At 49.1% G+C, this 17,886-nt stretch overlaps 1 protein-coding gene across 3 annotated transcripts; it reads right to left on the reverse strand.

Annotated features, from left to right (window-relative positions):
- Window positions 1-4,637: 4,637 nt before the first annotated feature.
- Window positions 4,638-16,776, reverse strand: LOC119249791 (zinc finger protein 585A-like). 3 transcript variants are annotated; one of them, XM_037517272.2, is made up of 3 exons: window positions 16,738-16,776; window positions 15,080-15,206; window positions 4,638-8,380 (listed from the first exon to the last, which is right to left on the reverse strand). In XM_037517272.2, the coding sequence occupies exons 1-3, from the start codon at window positions 16,768-16,770 to the stop codon at window positions 5,553-5,555; spliced, it is 2,988 nt and encodes a 995-aa protein (XP_037373169.1). In that variant the 5' UTR covers window positions 16,771-16,776; the 3' UTR covers window positions 4,638-5,552. The 3 variants fall into 3 exon arrangements, with proteins under 3 accessions (XP_037373169.1, XP_037373170.1, XP_037373168.1); XM_037517273.2 differs by lacking the exon at window positions 16,738-16,776 and adding an exon at window positions 16,393-16,466; XM_037517271.2 differs by lacking the exon at window positions 16,738-16,776 and adding an exon at window positions 15,310-16,369.
- Between the last annotated feature and the right edge of the window lie 1,110 nt (window positions 16,777-17,886).

Consider the following 17,886-nt stretch of genomic DNA (forward strand, 5'->3'; position numbering starts at 1 on the left):
AAACATGAATTTAGTAATATTTCATGTTAGAATGTTGCTTTGGGCCTCTCTGGTGGCGCAGGGGGTCAGTCTCAGTTAACAAACCACTGCAGCACTAGCTTGATCTTGGCCAGGGAGCTACCCACATGGCTCAGCAGACCTCTCCTGTCTCCCCGCCTCTCCCCTCAACAGTGAATTTCAGTACACCTGCCTGTTCTGCTCCCCACTCTGGTGAATCCTCTCACCACCCCACATCTCTGGTCTACACCCCAGTTCTTGTGTGCATAAATAAATAAAATCCTTAAAAATATAATGTTGCAATAGCAAATAAGATAGTAACAAAAATAGCAGTAAATTTGAGTTAAGCTGGGAAGACAAATGAAAACTGGAGTTATGGAAGTATTTCATATAAAAATTTTGATTTCACATGCAAACTAAAATAAAATCCTGACTTGGGTAGGTGCTCAGTGTTCTGTTCATCAGTTTTCCCAGGGACTGTGGTACATACCACCATCATCTCCACATCAGAGGCAGCAAATGTGACCAAGGTGCCTAGATATTCCACAGCGGGTAACTAACACATAAACTTTAGTACCTTGCAGCCCTTTGCTCCTTGGGGACTTGGTCTGTGGGTAGCAACGCAGATCACAAGATTCTGAAAAGCCTCAATTTTGGGACACACACTGGGGGACACAGGAATTAAGAATATCAGGGGGAGTAAAGGTGCCCATCTCCTGGATGTCCCCTGCAAATTGTGGCTCACAGGTAGAGACACCTCAGCACTTCACATCTTCCAGCGAACCAGGAACAAGGCCCTTCTTTATCCCCATTTTATGCTGGAAAGTAAGGTGAAGGGGTTGGTGGAAGGTAATTTGCTTGTGGATTCTTGCATTTGTCAGGGATTTGGGATTTAAACTCAGGAACCTAGATCAGGACTTAGGATGTCTGACCAATGACTTCTTTACCCCCTGCCCGCCAGGAGTCAGGTGGCTCATCCCATTCTGATGCAGTCTTGTCCCCAATCTGTTCTAACCCACCAACTGTCACGGTGAAACACCAGGAAGATGCTACTACAAAACAAGGCACCACTGTACAGAAGAATGTGATACAGAATGTTAATAATGCAGATTAAAGTGAGGGTAAGGCAGGGCCTCTCTGGTGGCGCAAGGGGTTAAGCAGCGCTCCATGAAGCAATAGCAACCTCTGCAGCAGTGACACGAGGAGCCATGCTACTCTTGTCTTCTGACAAAGGCCTGGGCATGGGGCAGATTCCTGAAAAGTCAGGACTCCTACTAGATTCTTCTCATTTGTTTATGGCTGGCTTCTACCATATATGGCAATTGTTAAAATACGCATTTAATAGCAAAACTGCAAATGTTGAGTGATCAGTTACTAAATAACTAATTTGACAGCAATGGCACTGCGAGATACAAATAATACATTTTGAAAGGATTAATAATTCTCTGCTTTAAAGGCAGTGATTCAACATTTGGTTTTACAAAAACAAGTGATATATCACACCTAAAAACTTCTGGGAACTAAAGGCTGTGAACATTCCCCGCCAAGCCTTTGTTATAGATTTGTCGTATTTTAAAGCAGAGACCATCTGGAGAGAAGCTGTAAAGTTAGAGATAGCAGTTAGTTGACAAAAGATAATTAAAGAATAGGTAAAAATATGGCCTTGAGAAAAAGCAAAAGGAGTTTTCTTTTTTCTTTTGAAGCTTGGGGTTAGAAAAAGGTCAGTGCAACTTATGCGGCCCTGGGATTCCTTGGGTTTTTTGATTCTTGACTACTTTTATTAAATTAGATTAGTTATAGGAATAAAAAGTTTCTGATTTTAGCAGTAATTGGATTTGATTACCAATATATAAGGTAATTATGTTTTTAAATGTTTAAGATTTAGGCATTTTATAAATTTTGATTTATTAGTAATTTAGCAGTTATAAAGGAGTTAAGTTTTAGTCATGTAAGTTTTTTGTTGTTTTGCTGTTTTTAGCATTATCAGAATGATGACTGGGCAGTGAAAAAAATGAGTGTTAGGGGACATTTCGTGTGGTAACTGTATTTACCTTGAGAACCAAGTGAAATAGCTGTTATTACCTCAGCAGGGGTCAGAGGTCCCCAGGCTGGTTTTGAAAAGGTGTCATGATTGTTAGGTTTTTTTTATACTTGAAAGCACTCACTTATGTTCTCCCACGGCTTGCTCCAGATGTATAAACAAAGAGCTGCTGAGGGCCTCCCCGGTGGCGCAGCGGTTGAGCGCTGGGTTGCGAAGCTGCCCGCAGCCTCTGTGGCGCCGGTTCGATCCCCGGCTGCTCCCCGGCCACCGGAGGAGGGTCCCACAAGGCGCGCAGACCTCTCCTGCCGCCCGCTGCTCCCCTCAGCAGTGTGCTTCGGTCCTTCTGCCTGCTCTGCTCCCCGCTCTGGCTCTGGTGGATTCTCTCACCCTCCTGCGCTTCTGACTGTACCCAGTGCATGTATAAACAAAAACAAACAAATAAATAAATAAAACATGCCTCTATTAAAAAGAAAAAAAAAAAAGAAAGAGCTGCTGAGACCCTTGGCAGGATACTTGCACCCTGATCAAGTGTCTCCTCATTCCCTCACCCCCTCAGATTCGTCTACGACGTCTAGTCCTGCAGGGACCCTGACACGACATTTTGCCGGAGCTGGCTTCCGGCAAGGGAGCAACCCACATGGCGCAGCAGACCTCTCCTGTCTCCCCGATGCTCCCCTCAGCAGTGTTTTAGTCAGTCTGCCTGTTCTGTTCCCCACTCTGTCTTTAGTGACTCCTCTCACCCCCTGCATCTCTGGCCTGTACCCCAGCTCTTGCATGCATAAATAAAATAAATCTTTAAAAAATAATAAAGTTAGGGTATGGCATTAAGTGTTCATTCCACCATGCATATTACACAAAAAATAGAAAATTCTTTCAGCACAAAAAGTAATAGCATAATGCAGTCAGTCATGTTTCGAAGAATGAAATTCCAACCTGTGTTTTTCCATTTCTTGAAGGAAAACAGCCAAAGTTCAACAAACAGGAAAAAGATGAGTAGATATTTCAGCAAAGAAATGAAAGCAAATGAACATCTAAACAAATGCTCACCATGAATTCTTACAGGAAAGCAATTAAACTGAGGTAACATTAAAACTTATTGTAAACAACTGACTAAACCACGTACTTAAATGTGGAGGAAATGGAACTCTCATACACTGCTGGTAAAGATGCACAAAGTACAATTTTAGACCACAATTTGTTAATTTTCTTCAAAATAAACACTCTCCTACACTGATTCAGACATTACACTCTATTATTGAGAAAGGATTCATGTAAATAACACTAACGTTACACCAGCTTTAATCTCAGTACTAAAAACCAAGAAATAAACACCCATAAACAGATAAATGGATGAATTGTGATTTATCGAAAAAATTACTCAGTGCTCCTTCCCAAAGAAGCTGCTGAAGGGCCTCCCCTGGTGGTGCAGCGGTTGAGCGCTGGGCTATGAGGCTGCCCGCAGCCTCTACAACACCGCTGCCAGTGAGGGTCCCACCAAAAAAAAAAAAAAGCAGCTACTCATAATTGACATAGCTTAAAAATATGACACGTACATGGAAAAAATGACAGTACACAGCTTATGATTCCAATCATATGCATCCAAGAGAATGCAGCTAATTTAAGCAAATCAGTGCTTACATGAAGAGGTGAGAATAGCAGATAGTAGTAGGACATGACATAAATAGATCATAAAAGATAGTCTTCATCACGAATAGATTCAGAGGTTTATACCCAAGTCAAAACTTAGCACATATTTAATTGTGCGATTTATTACATGTCAATTTTACCTTAACAGCTTTAAAGAATGGCTCAAGATTTTAAAAAGATCTGTGTACCACTTTTCAGAAAACTGGGCTGGCAATCTACATGGACTCCATCTCCTTTAAGACTTTTTTTGGGGGTGGGGGTATTCTGTGATGGGGACCAGTAAGGTGAGCAGGCCTGAGTCACAAAAGCCTCACCTGTGGCCTCCATTCTCTCCTGCCTGCGCAGGGGCGGCCTTGAGGTGAACCACACTGAGAAGCAATGGTTGCCTTCAAAATCTTTTGGTTATTTTTACTGTTTTCTGGCAATGACTTCAGTACACAAGAAAAACTGGCCTGGAGATCCTGAGTTTTTGGTACAAACAGATACTGCACAGTCCCAGAACATTTCTGGATGCACTTTTTAGAAGATGCATATTCGATCAAGTTGGCCACGAGCCGCACTACTCCCTGTAATCCAGTGTTTCCGGACAAGATGCTTTTCTGCCAACCACTCAGTCTTAAAACCAGTGTTCCTAAACTAGGCATCTTAGGTACCAGGGCCCACGGGGGTTCAAAGTATATGGAATCCTGTGCTCCCACCACCTCAGCAGCGTGTTGTAATGTGCCATCTCCTCAAGAATAGGTGGGGGAATAGGGCAGGAAGCATGCAGCTTTCAAAAGCACCTAAGGGCCTCCCCGGTGGTGCAGCGGTTGAGCGCTGGGTTGCGAAGCTGCCCACAGCCTCTGCAGTGCTGGTTCGATCCCCGGCTGCTCCCCAGCCACTGGAGGAGGGTCCCGCATGGCCCGCAGACCTCTCCTGCCGCCCGCTGCTCCCCTCAGCAGTGTACTTCGGTCCTTCTGCCTGCTCTGCTCCCCGCTCTGGCTCTGGTGAATTCTGTCTCCCTCCCGCACTTCTGACTGTACCTAGTGCTTGTATAAATAAATAAATAAATCTTTAAAAAAAAAAAAAAAAAAAAGCACCTAAAGTTCTCACGCCTGCCCCTTCAGAGCGTCATTTGTGACTCCTAAAATAGGAAGCACCCAGGCTTCACGTAAGGATGAGAAAACCCCGCTGTGTTTTCTAGGAGCCCGTGGGCAACAATGTGAATGTGGTCAAAGCTCACAGGTCATTTTCTGCCATCATACTGTTCCTTCTCGGGTACACCTGAGACCCCTAAAAAGTCATATTTTCATGCTTTTGTGACCCAAATCTGCTTAAAAACTACAGAATAAACAGAAACCCAAGGCTGATTCAGAAACCCAATTATTGTACACACCACAGCAATGTGTGCAGGCAGTGCTCAACTTGGTGATTGGGAAGCTGGGAAAATTGGTCGCAAGTACGCCACGAGAACAGCACGTCACTAAAAGAGGGAGTCACGCGCTGCATGCTGCCAGCTGAATGCAGGATTCTGTGGGTCAACGTCGACTCAGGTCCATGTCCGAAGCAGCAGGAGGGACAGCTGGCCCTCCCAGCACTCAGGTTACTCACCGCCAACACATGGGGGAAAAGCCAGCTTCCCTGAGCGCCCTGGGTAGTGACTGGCTGTGTGGCCCTCCCAGGTGACAGGGCTGCAGTGGCTCTGACCATCGGAATCAGTGGCAAAATTCTCATACAGCCCTGGCACATTAAAAATTCCAGCAGTCACACATGTGCTTACCATGTCACTCAAACATGGGCACTGATGCCCGGAGCACATCCAGATGTACGTGACTGCATCCCGACAGGTGGCTCCTCAGTTCGCGCCAGCACCAATGAAACCGTACGCCTAAGATTTTTCTCTAGTGTGAACTCTCTGGTGTTGAGAGAGGGTAGATTTTCGCATGAAAAACTTTCCACAGTCACTGCACTCATAAGGCCTTACTCCAGTGTGACCTCTCCGGTGCTGACTGAATTGGGAACTATCCCTAAAAGACTTCCCACATTCGCTGCACGCGTAAGGCCTTTCTCCTGTGTGAACCCTCTGATGGTAACGGAGTTTGGAGCTAGTGATGAAAGATTTTCCACACTCACTGCACTCAAAAGGCCTGTCTCCCGAGTGAACTCTTTGATGGTAACGGAGGGTGGAACTAGAGGTAAAAGATTTCCCACATTCACTGCACTCGTAAGGCCTTTTTCCCGCATGAACTCTCTGATGGTAAGACAGGGTCGCACTGCTGGTGAAAGACTTCCCACACTCACTACACACATAAGGCCTTTCTCCCGTGTGAACTCTCTGGTGTCGGATCAGTATTGAACTATTGGTAAAAGATTTCCCACACTCACTGCACTGATAAGGCTTTATTCCTTTGTGAACCCGCTGATGATAACCAAGACCGGAGAGAGAGGTAAAGCATTTCCCACAGGCCCTACATTCGTAAGACCTGTCTCTGTTGTGAATTTTCTGGTGTATCGAGAGGGAAGATTTGTGAATAAACGACTTCCCGCATTCGCTACACTCGTAAGGCCTTTCTCCAGTGTGACCGCGCCGGTGCTTATTGAACTGGGATTTATCCTTAAAGGTTTTCCCACACTCACTGCATTCATAAGGCCTTTCTCCGGTGTGAACTCTGTGATGGTATCGGAGGCTGGCACTGAAGGTGAAAGACTTCCCGCACACACCGCATTCGTAAGGCCTTTCTCCTGTGTGAGCTCTCTGATGGTAACGAAGGGTGGAACTAGAAGTGAATGATTTCCCACATTCGCTGCACTCGTACGGCCTCTTTCCTTCATGAACTCTCTGATGGTAGCAGAGGGTAGAGCTGCAGGTGAAAGATTTCCCGCACTCGCCGCACACATAAGGCTTCTCTCCTGTGTGAACCCTCTGGTGTTGAATGAGCGTCCACTTATTGTTAAAAGACTTCCCACATTCACTACACTTGTAAGGTCTTTCTCCTGTGTGAACCCTCTGATGTAGAATAAGGTTATTTCTTCGGATAAAGGATTTCCCACATTCGCTGCATTCGTAAGGCCTTTCTCCAGAATGAACTTTCTGATGGTAGCGGAGGTCAGACCTCGAGATAAAGGACTTCCCACATTCGCTGCACTCATGAGGCCTTTCTCCGGAGTGGACGCTCTGATGGTAACGGAGGGCAGAGCTCGTCGTAAAAGATCTGCCACATTCACCGCACTCGTAAGGCCTTTCCCCCAGGTGCCCTCGCTGATGGTACTGGAGGGTGGAGCTGCAGGTGAAGGACTTGCCACATTTATTGCACACGTAAGGCTTCTCTCCAGTGTGGATTCTCCGGTGTCGAATGAGGGTCCACCTGTTGTTGAAAGACTTCCCGCACTCACTGCACTCATACGGCCTCTCCCCCGTGTGGACTCTCTGATGATAACGGAGGCTGGAACTGAAAGTGAAAGACTTCCCACATTCGCTGCACTCAAAAGGCCGTTCTCCTGAATGGACTCTCACGTGGATGATGAGGTTATTTCTCCGGGTGAAGGACTTCCCGCACTCGGCACACTTGTACGGCCTCTCCCCGGTGTGCACTCGGTGATGGTAGCGGAGAGCAGTGCGAGTGATGAAAGACTTGCCACACTCGCTGCACGCAAAAGGCCGCTCCCCAGCATGGACTCTCTGATGGTAACGGAGGTCAGGCTTGGAGATGAACGCCTTCCCACACTCGCTGCACTCGTAAGGCCGCTCTCCCGTGTGAGATCTCTGATGATACGCCAGGGCAGAAATAGAGGTGAAAGACTTTACACAGACACTGCACTGGTAAGGTTTTTCTCTGGCTTGTACTCTCCTGTAGCGAATGCACACTGAGTTACAGGGGAGAGACTCTGCACAGTCCCCGCACACCAAGCTGTTCACCCCACTGTGCCATCGCGGGGAGCAAAAGAGCACAGACCGCCAGCTCAGGGCTCTCCCACAGCGGCTGCACGTGTGCTGCCTTTCCCCCGCGTGCATTCTTTGATGTTTACTGAGGGTGGAGCTCCGCTTAAAGGACTTGCCGCACTCAGGACACTCTTGGAGACTTTTTCCAGTGTGGAGCCGCTGGTGCGCGACAAAGGAGGATTTGTACCTGAATGTTTTCCCACATTCACTGCACACGAAACTCTGCCTTCCTGCGTGGACGTCCTGGGCCTGAACAAGAGTGTGTTTGGGACGAGAGCCTTTGGTGTGTGCCCCCCAGGTGTCGTGACCCTTCCTGCTCTGTAATGCTGTCCGGCACAGGGAGGCCCTGCTGGGCAGGTCCCCGGTCACAGCACTCTTCTGCTGGAGGTGTCCTGTGGGCACCAGCAAGCCCCTCCCCGCTTCCGGTCCAGTGCCGGGCTTTCCTGACACATGGAGAGTGAAGCTCCTGGCAAACGAGGCTGTGCCCTCGCTGCCTCTGAAAGGTCTCTCTTCCATGTGCGGCTTCTGCTGCTGCTGAAGGTTTGCACTGAAATAAAAGCTTGTTGCACACGCCCCACACCTCAACAGCCTCTGGCTGAGCTGTGCTCCCTGGTGCTCAGCCAAGTGGAAAACGTCTTTCAAAACTGGACTACACATCTCACAGGGGTGGGTCTTCTGGGGAGACAGAGCTGGCTGGGGAGTCCTGGCCCGTGACTCACGTACAGAAATGTCTGGTTTCAAATGTGCCTCTGCAGCCTCTGCTCCGCAGCAGCAACCTGGACAAAGAAACACCAGTAAAGTACAAGTTTACTAAAAAGAGAACAGACGCGTCATGAAGGTGCATCCGTCTCATCTAGACACGAGTCCTTGGGATGATGTTCAAGAGTAGGGAAACTGCAGGAGGGGCCCTCTGCTGTGCATTACCGGCTCCCCCCCCCATTTATTTATTTATTTATTTAAAGATTTATTTATTTATTTATACAAGCACTGGGTACAGTCAAAAGCGCGGGAGGGTGAGAGAATCCACTAGAGCCAGAGCGGGGAGCAGAGCAGGCAGAAGGACCGAAGGACACTGCTGAGGGGAGCAGCGGGCGGCAGGAGAGGTCTGCGCGCCATGTAGGACCCTTGCTTGGTGGCCGGGGAGGAGCCGGGGATCAAACCGGCGCTGCAGAGGCTGCGGGCAGCTTCGCAACCCAGCGCTCCACCGCTGCGCCACCAGGAAGGCCCATTACCGGGTTCTGAAGGTCACAGAATGGTGCCAACTTCACCAGGGGAAGGACAGCAAGATGAGGTCTGCAACTTACTTCTGCCAATGGCTTTTTGCAAAATCTTTCTTACTGTTCCGGTGAGGGTGTGTAGAAGTGTGCGCCCAAGGCTATTAATATTCACGTGTAACAGCTCATGTGATGTGTGCGAGTGTGTGCAGGACAGACAGGGCAGTGAGAAGAATGGGTGAGGGGTGCAGTCCAGACAGGTGGGAATGACCCCTGGGCTGGTAGCCACAGCAGAAATGAGTAGCAGAACTGAAAAGTTTGCAAAACAAAACCGTAGGGAGAAAAGGCAGAAACTAAGTGTGGCTCATGGCAACGAAACAACGGCTAAACCAAGGCAGGTTCCAGACATGACTAAGACGCAGCCCTTCACACCACCCCGCTGCCACCCTCCAGGCCCAGGGCCTCTGTCCCCTCGCCACTGCTGGAGGGGCACGCATCTTCTGATACACAGAGGACTCTCCCAACTCAGCCCTAATTCAGCAACGACACTGGTCCTGGGAGATATAAGCACTAAGGGAAAAACAGAAAAGTGATCGGCTGGTAGCGACCCAGAGCAACTCAGCACACAAGAGAAGAGATCTAGGTGAGCGATGTCAGCACAGTGATGGAGACAAGGAGCATTACAGCTGGCCACCAACAGATCTGGCCTATGTTGGGGGGAGGGGGGACGGTTTGCAAAGGACTCCAATAAAGATGCTACAGGAACAGAGTGGAAGACAAAATAAGAATAAGCTTAGGTCTCCCTGGTGGAGCAAGGGGTTAAGTCTCAGCGCTATAACCACTGTGGCCTCAGTTTGATCCCCAGCCAGGGAACTGACCCACAGGGCGCAGCAGACCTCTCCTGTTTCCCCACTGCTCCCCTCAGCAGTGGATTTCAGTGGAGCTGCCTGGTCTGCTCTCTACTCTGTCTCTGGTAAATCCTCTCACCCCCTCCCCCGCACCTCTGGCCTGCACCCCAGTTCTTGTATGCATAAATAACTAAAAATAAATCTTTAAAAAAAAAAACAAAACAAAATAACTCAGAAAAGCATCACAGGGGACATCAGCTCAGTGAAGACACGCAGAGAGTACGGATGGATAGGACACCACACTTATCAGTCAAGGGCAGACAGCTGAACGGAGGACCCCCACTGCCGTTGCCTGGGAAACCTCATCAGGCCCCGTGATAGGCGCAGACACCCAGAGTCTGCCCAGCAGAGGAGACAGAATTTTTACAGGCGTGGACTCCAGCCTTGTACTCCGCAGAAGACACTGGCAACTTCTACACTAGGTAACCATCAATCATTGGGGTAACACACTAAGTCACCTCCCCCAAAGAAGGAACTTTTACTGTTTATAGAACAGGGTGGCCACACCCATAATAGGGCACACAACCTGGGCCCCAGATCTGCAACTATGTGTGTGCCACACTGCTGCTCCTATCTCCACAGCTGTCATGGGAGCAGCCAACTCCTCAGACCCGGGGACACATTCTTCCTGTGCTTGGACACCAGCTACATCACCACTCAGCATGGGCATCATGGTGAAATCCATTCCACAAAATCAGTGCCACTGCAGGTCATTTAGGGTCCTGTGTCCCAGCACTGCTGTGCTCTGCATCGATTCGCAGAACACAGATCCACACCTGTTCCACAGGTGCCTGAAGAGGTGCCAGACCACTTCCAGAACTTAGTTTTTAATGCTTTATGAACGAGTATCCCACAAAGAAAACGCCACGATCAGACAGCTATACCACTGAATTCTACCAACACTTAAGAAGGATCAACACTGATTCTCTTAGAAAAACTTATAGAGGAAGGAAACATTTAAACACATTTTCAGAAGCAGCATTAACCTGGTACCAAAACGACACAAAGACACAACAAGAAAATGACTGGTCAACATCCCTGATGAACACGGACGTAAAGGAAACCAACAAAGCACTAGCCAATCAAATCCAGCAGCTCATGTCAGAAACCATCAACTGGGGCCAAGTGGGACTGGTCTGGGATGCAAGGAGGTTCATCAAAGGCAAATGGCTGCAGGACCTTCCGGTCCATCTGGGACTGCACTTCACCCCACACAGCCTGGACGAGCAATGAGCTAGGTTTGTGTAGCCGCACAAGGTGTGTTCACTCCATAAGCAACCTGCCCGACACATTCCCAGAACAAACTGTTGCTCTCTGTAACACATGACTGTAAATGGGATACACGATGTTCTCAGACTTGTGACCAATAAGTCTTGATTATCTCAATAGAGATAGAAAAAGCACTTGGCAAGATTCAAAACACTTTCCCGATAAAAACTCTCAAAAAAGGAGACATAGAAGAAACATACCTCATTACCAAAAAGGTCACACGTAAACTACGAGCATATTCCACAATGAAAAGGTAAAAGTTTTTCCTCTAAGATCAGGAACAAAGCAAGAATGCCCTCTCTCCCCATTTCTATTCAATACATTAAACCCTAGCCAGAGTATAAGGAAAAAAAAAAAAAACTTAATTAGAATAAAGTAGAATTGTTTAGGAATAACATGTAAAACATCCCTATGAACTCTACCAAAAATCTGTCAGAATGAACAAGTGAAATCAGTAACGCCGTAGGATACAAACCAAGGTTCAGCTAATCAGCTGTATCTAAATAATAACAGTGAAGTATCTCAGTAGGAAATTAAATTCAATCCCATCTGCAACAGCATTAAAAATAGTAAAATAGGGGCCTCCCCGGTGGCGCAGCGGTTGAGCGCTGGGTTGCGAAGCTGCCTGCAGCCTCTGCAGCCGGTTCGATCCCCGGCTGCTCCCCGGCCACCGGAGGAGGGTCCCACATGGTGAGCAGACCTCTCCTGCCGCCCGCTGCTCCCCTCAGCAGTGTACTTCGGTCCTTCTGCCTGCTCTGCTCCCCGCTCTGGCTCTGTTGAATTCTCTCACCCTCCCACGCTTCTGACTGTACCCAGTGCATGTATAAAACAAACAAACAAATAATAAATAAATAAATAAATAATAATAAAAATAAAAAAAAAAATAGTAAAATAATTAGGCATATGCTTGCTACCAGGAAGTTAAAGACCTGTACACTGAAAACTGTAAGACTCGGATGAAAGAAAGTAAAGACACACAAAAATAAGATAATCTTTGTTCTTTGAATGGAAACATTACTATTAACATATCTCTATTACCCACAGCAACCTACAGATTTAATGCAAAATCCAATAGCATTTTTATCAAAAATAGAAGAATCCTAAAATTTCAACCACCAAAGACTTCCAATGGCCACAGCAATCTTGAGCTGGAAAGTCAAAGTTAGAGGCATCACACTTCTTGATTTCAAACCACATTACAAAAACAATTGTAACTAGAACAGTATGGTAATGGGATACACACACACAAACATGTTCATGAAATACACTAGAGTCCACAACTGAACCCATGCATATATGGTCAAAAATGCTTTGACACAGACACCAAGAACTAATAAAGGAGAAGGGATAGTTTCCTCGACAAATGGTGTTGGGAAAACTGGATATGCATTTGCCTAAAAAAAGAAAGGAAATAAGGACGCTAACCTACCCAATACCACTTAAAAAATAAACTAGAATTGAATTAAAGACATAAATGTAAGACATGAAAGCATAAAAACTCCTTAGGAAAAAAAGAAGAAAGTTTTTTAACATTGGTTTTAGCAATATTCTGGATTAGACAGCAAAAGCACAAGAAACAGAGACATAAACACAAGTGGCTCAGTCAAACTAAAGAGATTTTGCATAGTAAAGGAAGCAAACAACAAAATGAAAGGGGGGAAAATGCTAACCTATATCTCATCGGAGTTAATATCGCAACTGTACAAAGTCTTCATATAGCTCAACAACAAAAGGACAATCTGATTGAAAAATGGGCAAAAGACCTGAATTTTGACTTTTTCCCAAGGACATCTAAACAGGGCCAAGAAATGTTATGAAAAATATGCTGTAACTCACGAATCATCAGGAAAATGCAAATCAAAATCCACAATGAGATCCCTACCTCACACCTGGGAAGATGGCTACCATCACAAAGTACAGAGAAGACAGTATTGGTGAGCGTGTGGAGACAAGGGAGCCCTTGCACACTGTGACTGGAATATGAAAAACAGGAAACAGTACAATCAATCAGTTCTAAGATGAACAAGTTCTTAAGATGTAATACACAGGGCCTCCCTGGTGGCGCAGCGGTTGAGCGCTGGGTTGCGAAGCTGCCCGCAGCCTCTGCGACGCCGGTTCAATCCCCGGCTGCTCCCCGGCCACAGGAGGAGGGTCCCACATGGCGCGCAGACCTCTCCTGCGGCCCGCTGCTCCCCTCAGCAGTGTACTTCGGTCCTTCTGCCTGCTCTGCTCCCCGCTCTGGCTCTGGTGAATTCTCTCACCCTCCCGCGCTTCTGACTGTACCCAGTGCATGTATAAACAAAAAACAAACAAACAAACAAATAAATAAATAAACATGCCTCTATAAAAAAAAAAAAAAAATGATGTAATACACAGCCTGGTGATTCTATTTCAAGTATTACATACTTGAAATTTACTCAGAATAGATAGATCATACACATTCTTAGCGAAACTTTTGAGGTGATGGATGTTAAAATTAACATCACTGTAATTATTTCACAAAGGAGACATATTTATAGTCATCACATTATACATTTCCATGTAACGTGGGCAGCTCTTTCTACCTGCTTGTGTCTGGGCAAGCATTATCATCTCTTTTCTTTTTCCTAATAGAAAAGTCCTTATAAAATGTAAAAATAATTAGACAAAACATAAAAATCAACCATACTGGGATTTAAAAAAAAAAAATCTCTAAACACTTGGAATTGTGCAGGAGAATGTTGAAAAGGTCATCATTGAGAAGCACAGCGCCAGAATTCCTGGCGCAGGCAGACAGAAGGAAATGTCAGGGAAAAGAAGGGACCAGTGGTGGATAAAGACTTTGAGACAAGTGCAAAGAATGAATTCTCTCCTGCAAACCAAAACTCTCCTAGTATAAGTTTTGATACAGTAAGAAGGAACATGATACCTGGTAACAGTAAAGGCTGGCTGCAGCACGGCAGAACTGATCCCTGAAGAAGCGTGCAGGAATCTCAGATGTATTGATTTGCATTTAACTTGGATGCAAACATGAAACAAAGATGGCTGATTTTTACGCTTACATCTCCCAAATGGTGTCTGGACAGGAAGGTGTTGGTTGACACAGCGAGGGTCTGCGCTGCTACAGGCTGGGATGCTTTAGGAGGGACTAAACTCTTACTCACGCTCTGAGGGCATATGAACCTGAGAAGCAGGGAAATCCCTCTACTGACTCTGAGAGTGACCCTAAGGCAATCTGCTTGAAGACACTGGACCCAAACAATTGTAGGTGGGAAATTCGTGAAGTGTCATCAGCATGTGTTAATTCAAGTGGAATCAAGAATCCCAACAGAAATGAGTATTATGGACAGACAAGTGCAAAAGCTCTTATGAAAGGAATACTTTGAAGATTAAGGTTCAAACTTTAGAAGAACCAAGAACACTGAGGGCATTACAACACCTGACAGCCCCTAAATAATAACTTACTGTCCATTAAAAAAAAAACCTTACCATACAGGAGTGAGACAATGTGGACGTGTATACACAACACAGTGGGAGAGAGGGCATGGTAGAGAGCATTAAGCTCATCCCAACACTTCACTCTGAATCCTTTTCTAAAAAGGTTTAGGGCCTCCCCGGTGGCACAGCAGGTTGAGCACCGCGCTGTGAAGCTGTCCGCAGCCTCTGCAGCATGGGTTCGAGCCTCTGCAGCACGGATTCGATCCCCGGCTGGCCAGATTCCCACATGGTGCAGCAGACCTTTCCTGCCTCACCCTCTGCTCCCCTCAGTGGTGTGTTTAGGTCAGTCTGCCTGTTCTGCTCCCCATTCCGTGTCTGGTGAATCTTCTCACCCTCCCATGCCTCTCACCTGTACCCTCTGACTTGTACCCCAGTTCTTGTATAAATAAATAAATATTTAAAAAAAACTTAAAAAAAAGGCTTAGTTCAGCAGGGTTGAGGTTGCAGGGAGAACAGAAGGCAGAACAAGCAGACCATCGCTAGCAACAGAAAATTCCCCCCAAAACCGGGGGAACAAGCAGACTCCATGATTCACATGTGAGACTAGAATAACAGGAAGAAATCGTGAGACACAGAGCCCAGGTCACGGGGAGGCTGCGAGTCTTACCCAGGGAGGAGATGAGTGCGAAGTTCTCCAGCATCACATCAAGATACAAGCGCCTCTGAGTGTCATCAAGCAGCCGCCACTCCTCCCAGGAGAAGTACACAGCAATGTCCTCAAAGGTCACCCTGTCCTGTTACGGGAGGGACAGACGAAACCATGAACAAGGCCCCGGGGCCCACAATCCATCTTTCCCCAAATCGACCCCAGGCTCATCCTCTGCCAGAACTCCCCACCTCAGAGGATGACCAATCCATGGTGCTGCTGATGCCCAGTCTCATCTCAGGACGCCTCCGGTCACTACACACAGGCCTTGCAAACGTAAGGGAGCACGCAGAGCCATCTGCTGTCTGGTTGGCCTGCAGAGGCCAGTGGATCCTGCCAGTTTCCCTAGATGGTGACTCTCAGATGGCCAAATGGGGGCCCATAGTCTTGCTGCACACATTCCTCAGATCTCAGACCTTTCGTCCTCACAGCTGCACTCCACAGCTACACGTGTGCAGAAAGGCCCAAACATCTGATTCTTACCTCCGAACTACCCTACCAGAAACATGTGCACTGAAGACTCCCGGCACCCTGCTCCACTTCTGTGCTTCCTGATCCCTCGGCAGGTGTAATTCCCTCCCCACTTAACAGTGTATATCAGCTCGGCTTTGACCGTCACTCTGCCAGACACAGCAACTCTCACAAATGCCCCATTGATTCAGATCCGTTTCCCAGAAGCACCAACACCCCAAGCCCCACCAAAGCCCAGCATGGAATTCTGTCAGGCACACACTAGTGATACCAGGAGCTCTCAGTGGCATCTTGCCTCAATTTCTCTGACGGCAGGGGAAGTCTTAGTCATCTGCCAGGGCACACTCTTCCCAAGATCACCCCTCACCTGCACCCGTTTGTGATGCCCACAGACGCAGGGCAAGGAAACCACTGCTCCTCCGGCACCGGCTTCCTTCTGACCTGCCAGTAACTGCTGGTGTAGGGAAACAACGCAACTTGTTACCCCCAAACCGTCTCTCTGGGATAACGATTATTCCGCACGAGGGGCTCTGAAAGGTGGGGGCAAGATGCCCCCGTGGAAGAAAAGTGACTTACATAACGCTGGCCTTGCACTGGCGCCTCCCTGGCACACAGGCGGGGCACGTGTGACTAAACCTTTTTTTTGTTTGTTTAATTTTTCTCTCGTCAACCTGCCTGGTGTTCCCTTCATTATTTGCCAACCGAGAAGAACCCAGAGAAAGGGGAGACGGCCCGGGTCGTGCCCCGCCACACCAGGGCGACCCAAATGCCACCCAGAGCTCGCCCGTGAGCGCCGCGCCCACCTGCACGCGCCTCCGTCCGACCTTGGAGCTGCAGATTTCCAGCCTCGGGACCCCGCCCCCCAGCTGCCAGGAAAACGCCCCGCTCTCGCCCCCCGCCCCGGCCGCCGATCCCCACGATTCTGGCAGCGGAGTCCTGGGGTCCCCGGCCCCGCCAGGACCCCACAGCCGGGGCGGGCCGCTCCCCGGCGAGCGCCGGTCTCTCCTCGCCGACGGCCGCCGCGAGCCCTGCCCTCCGCTCTCGCCGCTGGGACGGGACGGCGACTCGCGCGCCCACCCCGGCTCGGGGACCCCGCGGGCGCCCGTGCAACGGCCCCGACGCCGCGGCGGGAGCGGGCGCGCCTGTACCTCAGCCGGGGCCCTCGGCGCGGCCGCCGCCATCGGGCCGTGTGGGGCGCGGGCCGGCGGCCGGGGTGGGGGCGGGCGGGGGCCCGGGCTGGCGCGGCCCCGACGGCCTCGCGAACCGTCGGCCGCCTCCTTGCGGGCGCCGCCCCTACGCCTGCCGGGCCCGTTTCTCCGCGGCGGGACCCACGGCGGGCGGCGGAAAAGACCCGGAGCGGAAAAATGGCCGCCAGGCGGTGGGCAGAAGTCCCGCCCCCACGCCCCGATTTCGCGGGGCGACGCCCCCTGCTGGCCTGTCACTGGCTGCTGGCCGCGTCGCTCCGCGCACGGGCTTCTGGGTAGTGTAGTTTCCTGCGCTGCACGGGACGCGGAAGCGGGAGAAGCCTCCGCGTTGAGGTGCGCCAAGGGGAGCGGGAAGGCGCTGTTGGGGGAGTAGAGACGCCGTAGCTGCGCCTGTGCCTCGGAGATGCCGAAGGTTCAGGGGCGCTAAGCTGGAAACGGCGGGGCCAAGACCAATTCTGATAATCTCTTGTCACAGGTGCAAAGACTGCCGGAGGGGAGGCCGGTGCGCGCAGGGGGGGGCGCCCCAGCAGGTCCAGGGGCCCAGCTGCTGAGAGAAGGCGCCCCCCACTCCCCGCTCGGGGCCTCGACGGCCATGGGGCGGCCAGGTCACAGGCCTCTCGTTTTCATAGTTTGGTTCTTCCTTGGGCCTTACGTGGGTGTCACCCGGGGCTCGGGGCCAGGCACATCCTCAGTCTTCAGGTCGGACCCCGGAGTCTGTGCTGAACGCTCTGTCCGGGTGACGTGGCTGCATTTCGAGGACATTGCATGTTTCTGAAACTGTGACTCCTGCGCTGAAGGGCTCGTGCTTACCTGCAAGGTCTCTGCACCGAGGCCCCCTGGTGCGCGTGCACATGCCCAAACCTTAAATCATACATATAAGTAAGGACCTTAATACTGACCAGTTGTCCTCTGCTAATGTGAGTCCAACTTACACTCTCACTAGTAGCATATTCGTGACCTTATCACACCTCTGAGTAGTGCTTTATTTATTTTTTTTAAGATTTATTTATTTATGCATACAAGAGCTGGGATGGGGGGGGCGTGCCGTGTGAGAGGACTCACCACAGACAGAGTGGGGAACAGAACAGGCAG

Source organism: Talpa occidentalis, unplaced genomic scaffold (genome assembly GCF_014898055.3).
Source record: "Talpa occidentalis isolate TD23 unplaced genomic scaffold, MPIMG_talOcc4v2.1 talOcc4.17, whole genome shotgun sequence".
NCBI classification, from domain to species: domain Eukaryota; kingdom Metazoa; phylum Chordata; class Mammalia; order Eulipotyphla; family Talpidae; genus Talpa; species Talpa occidentalis.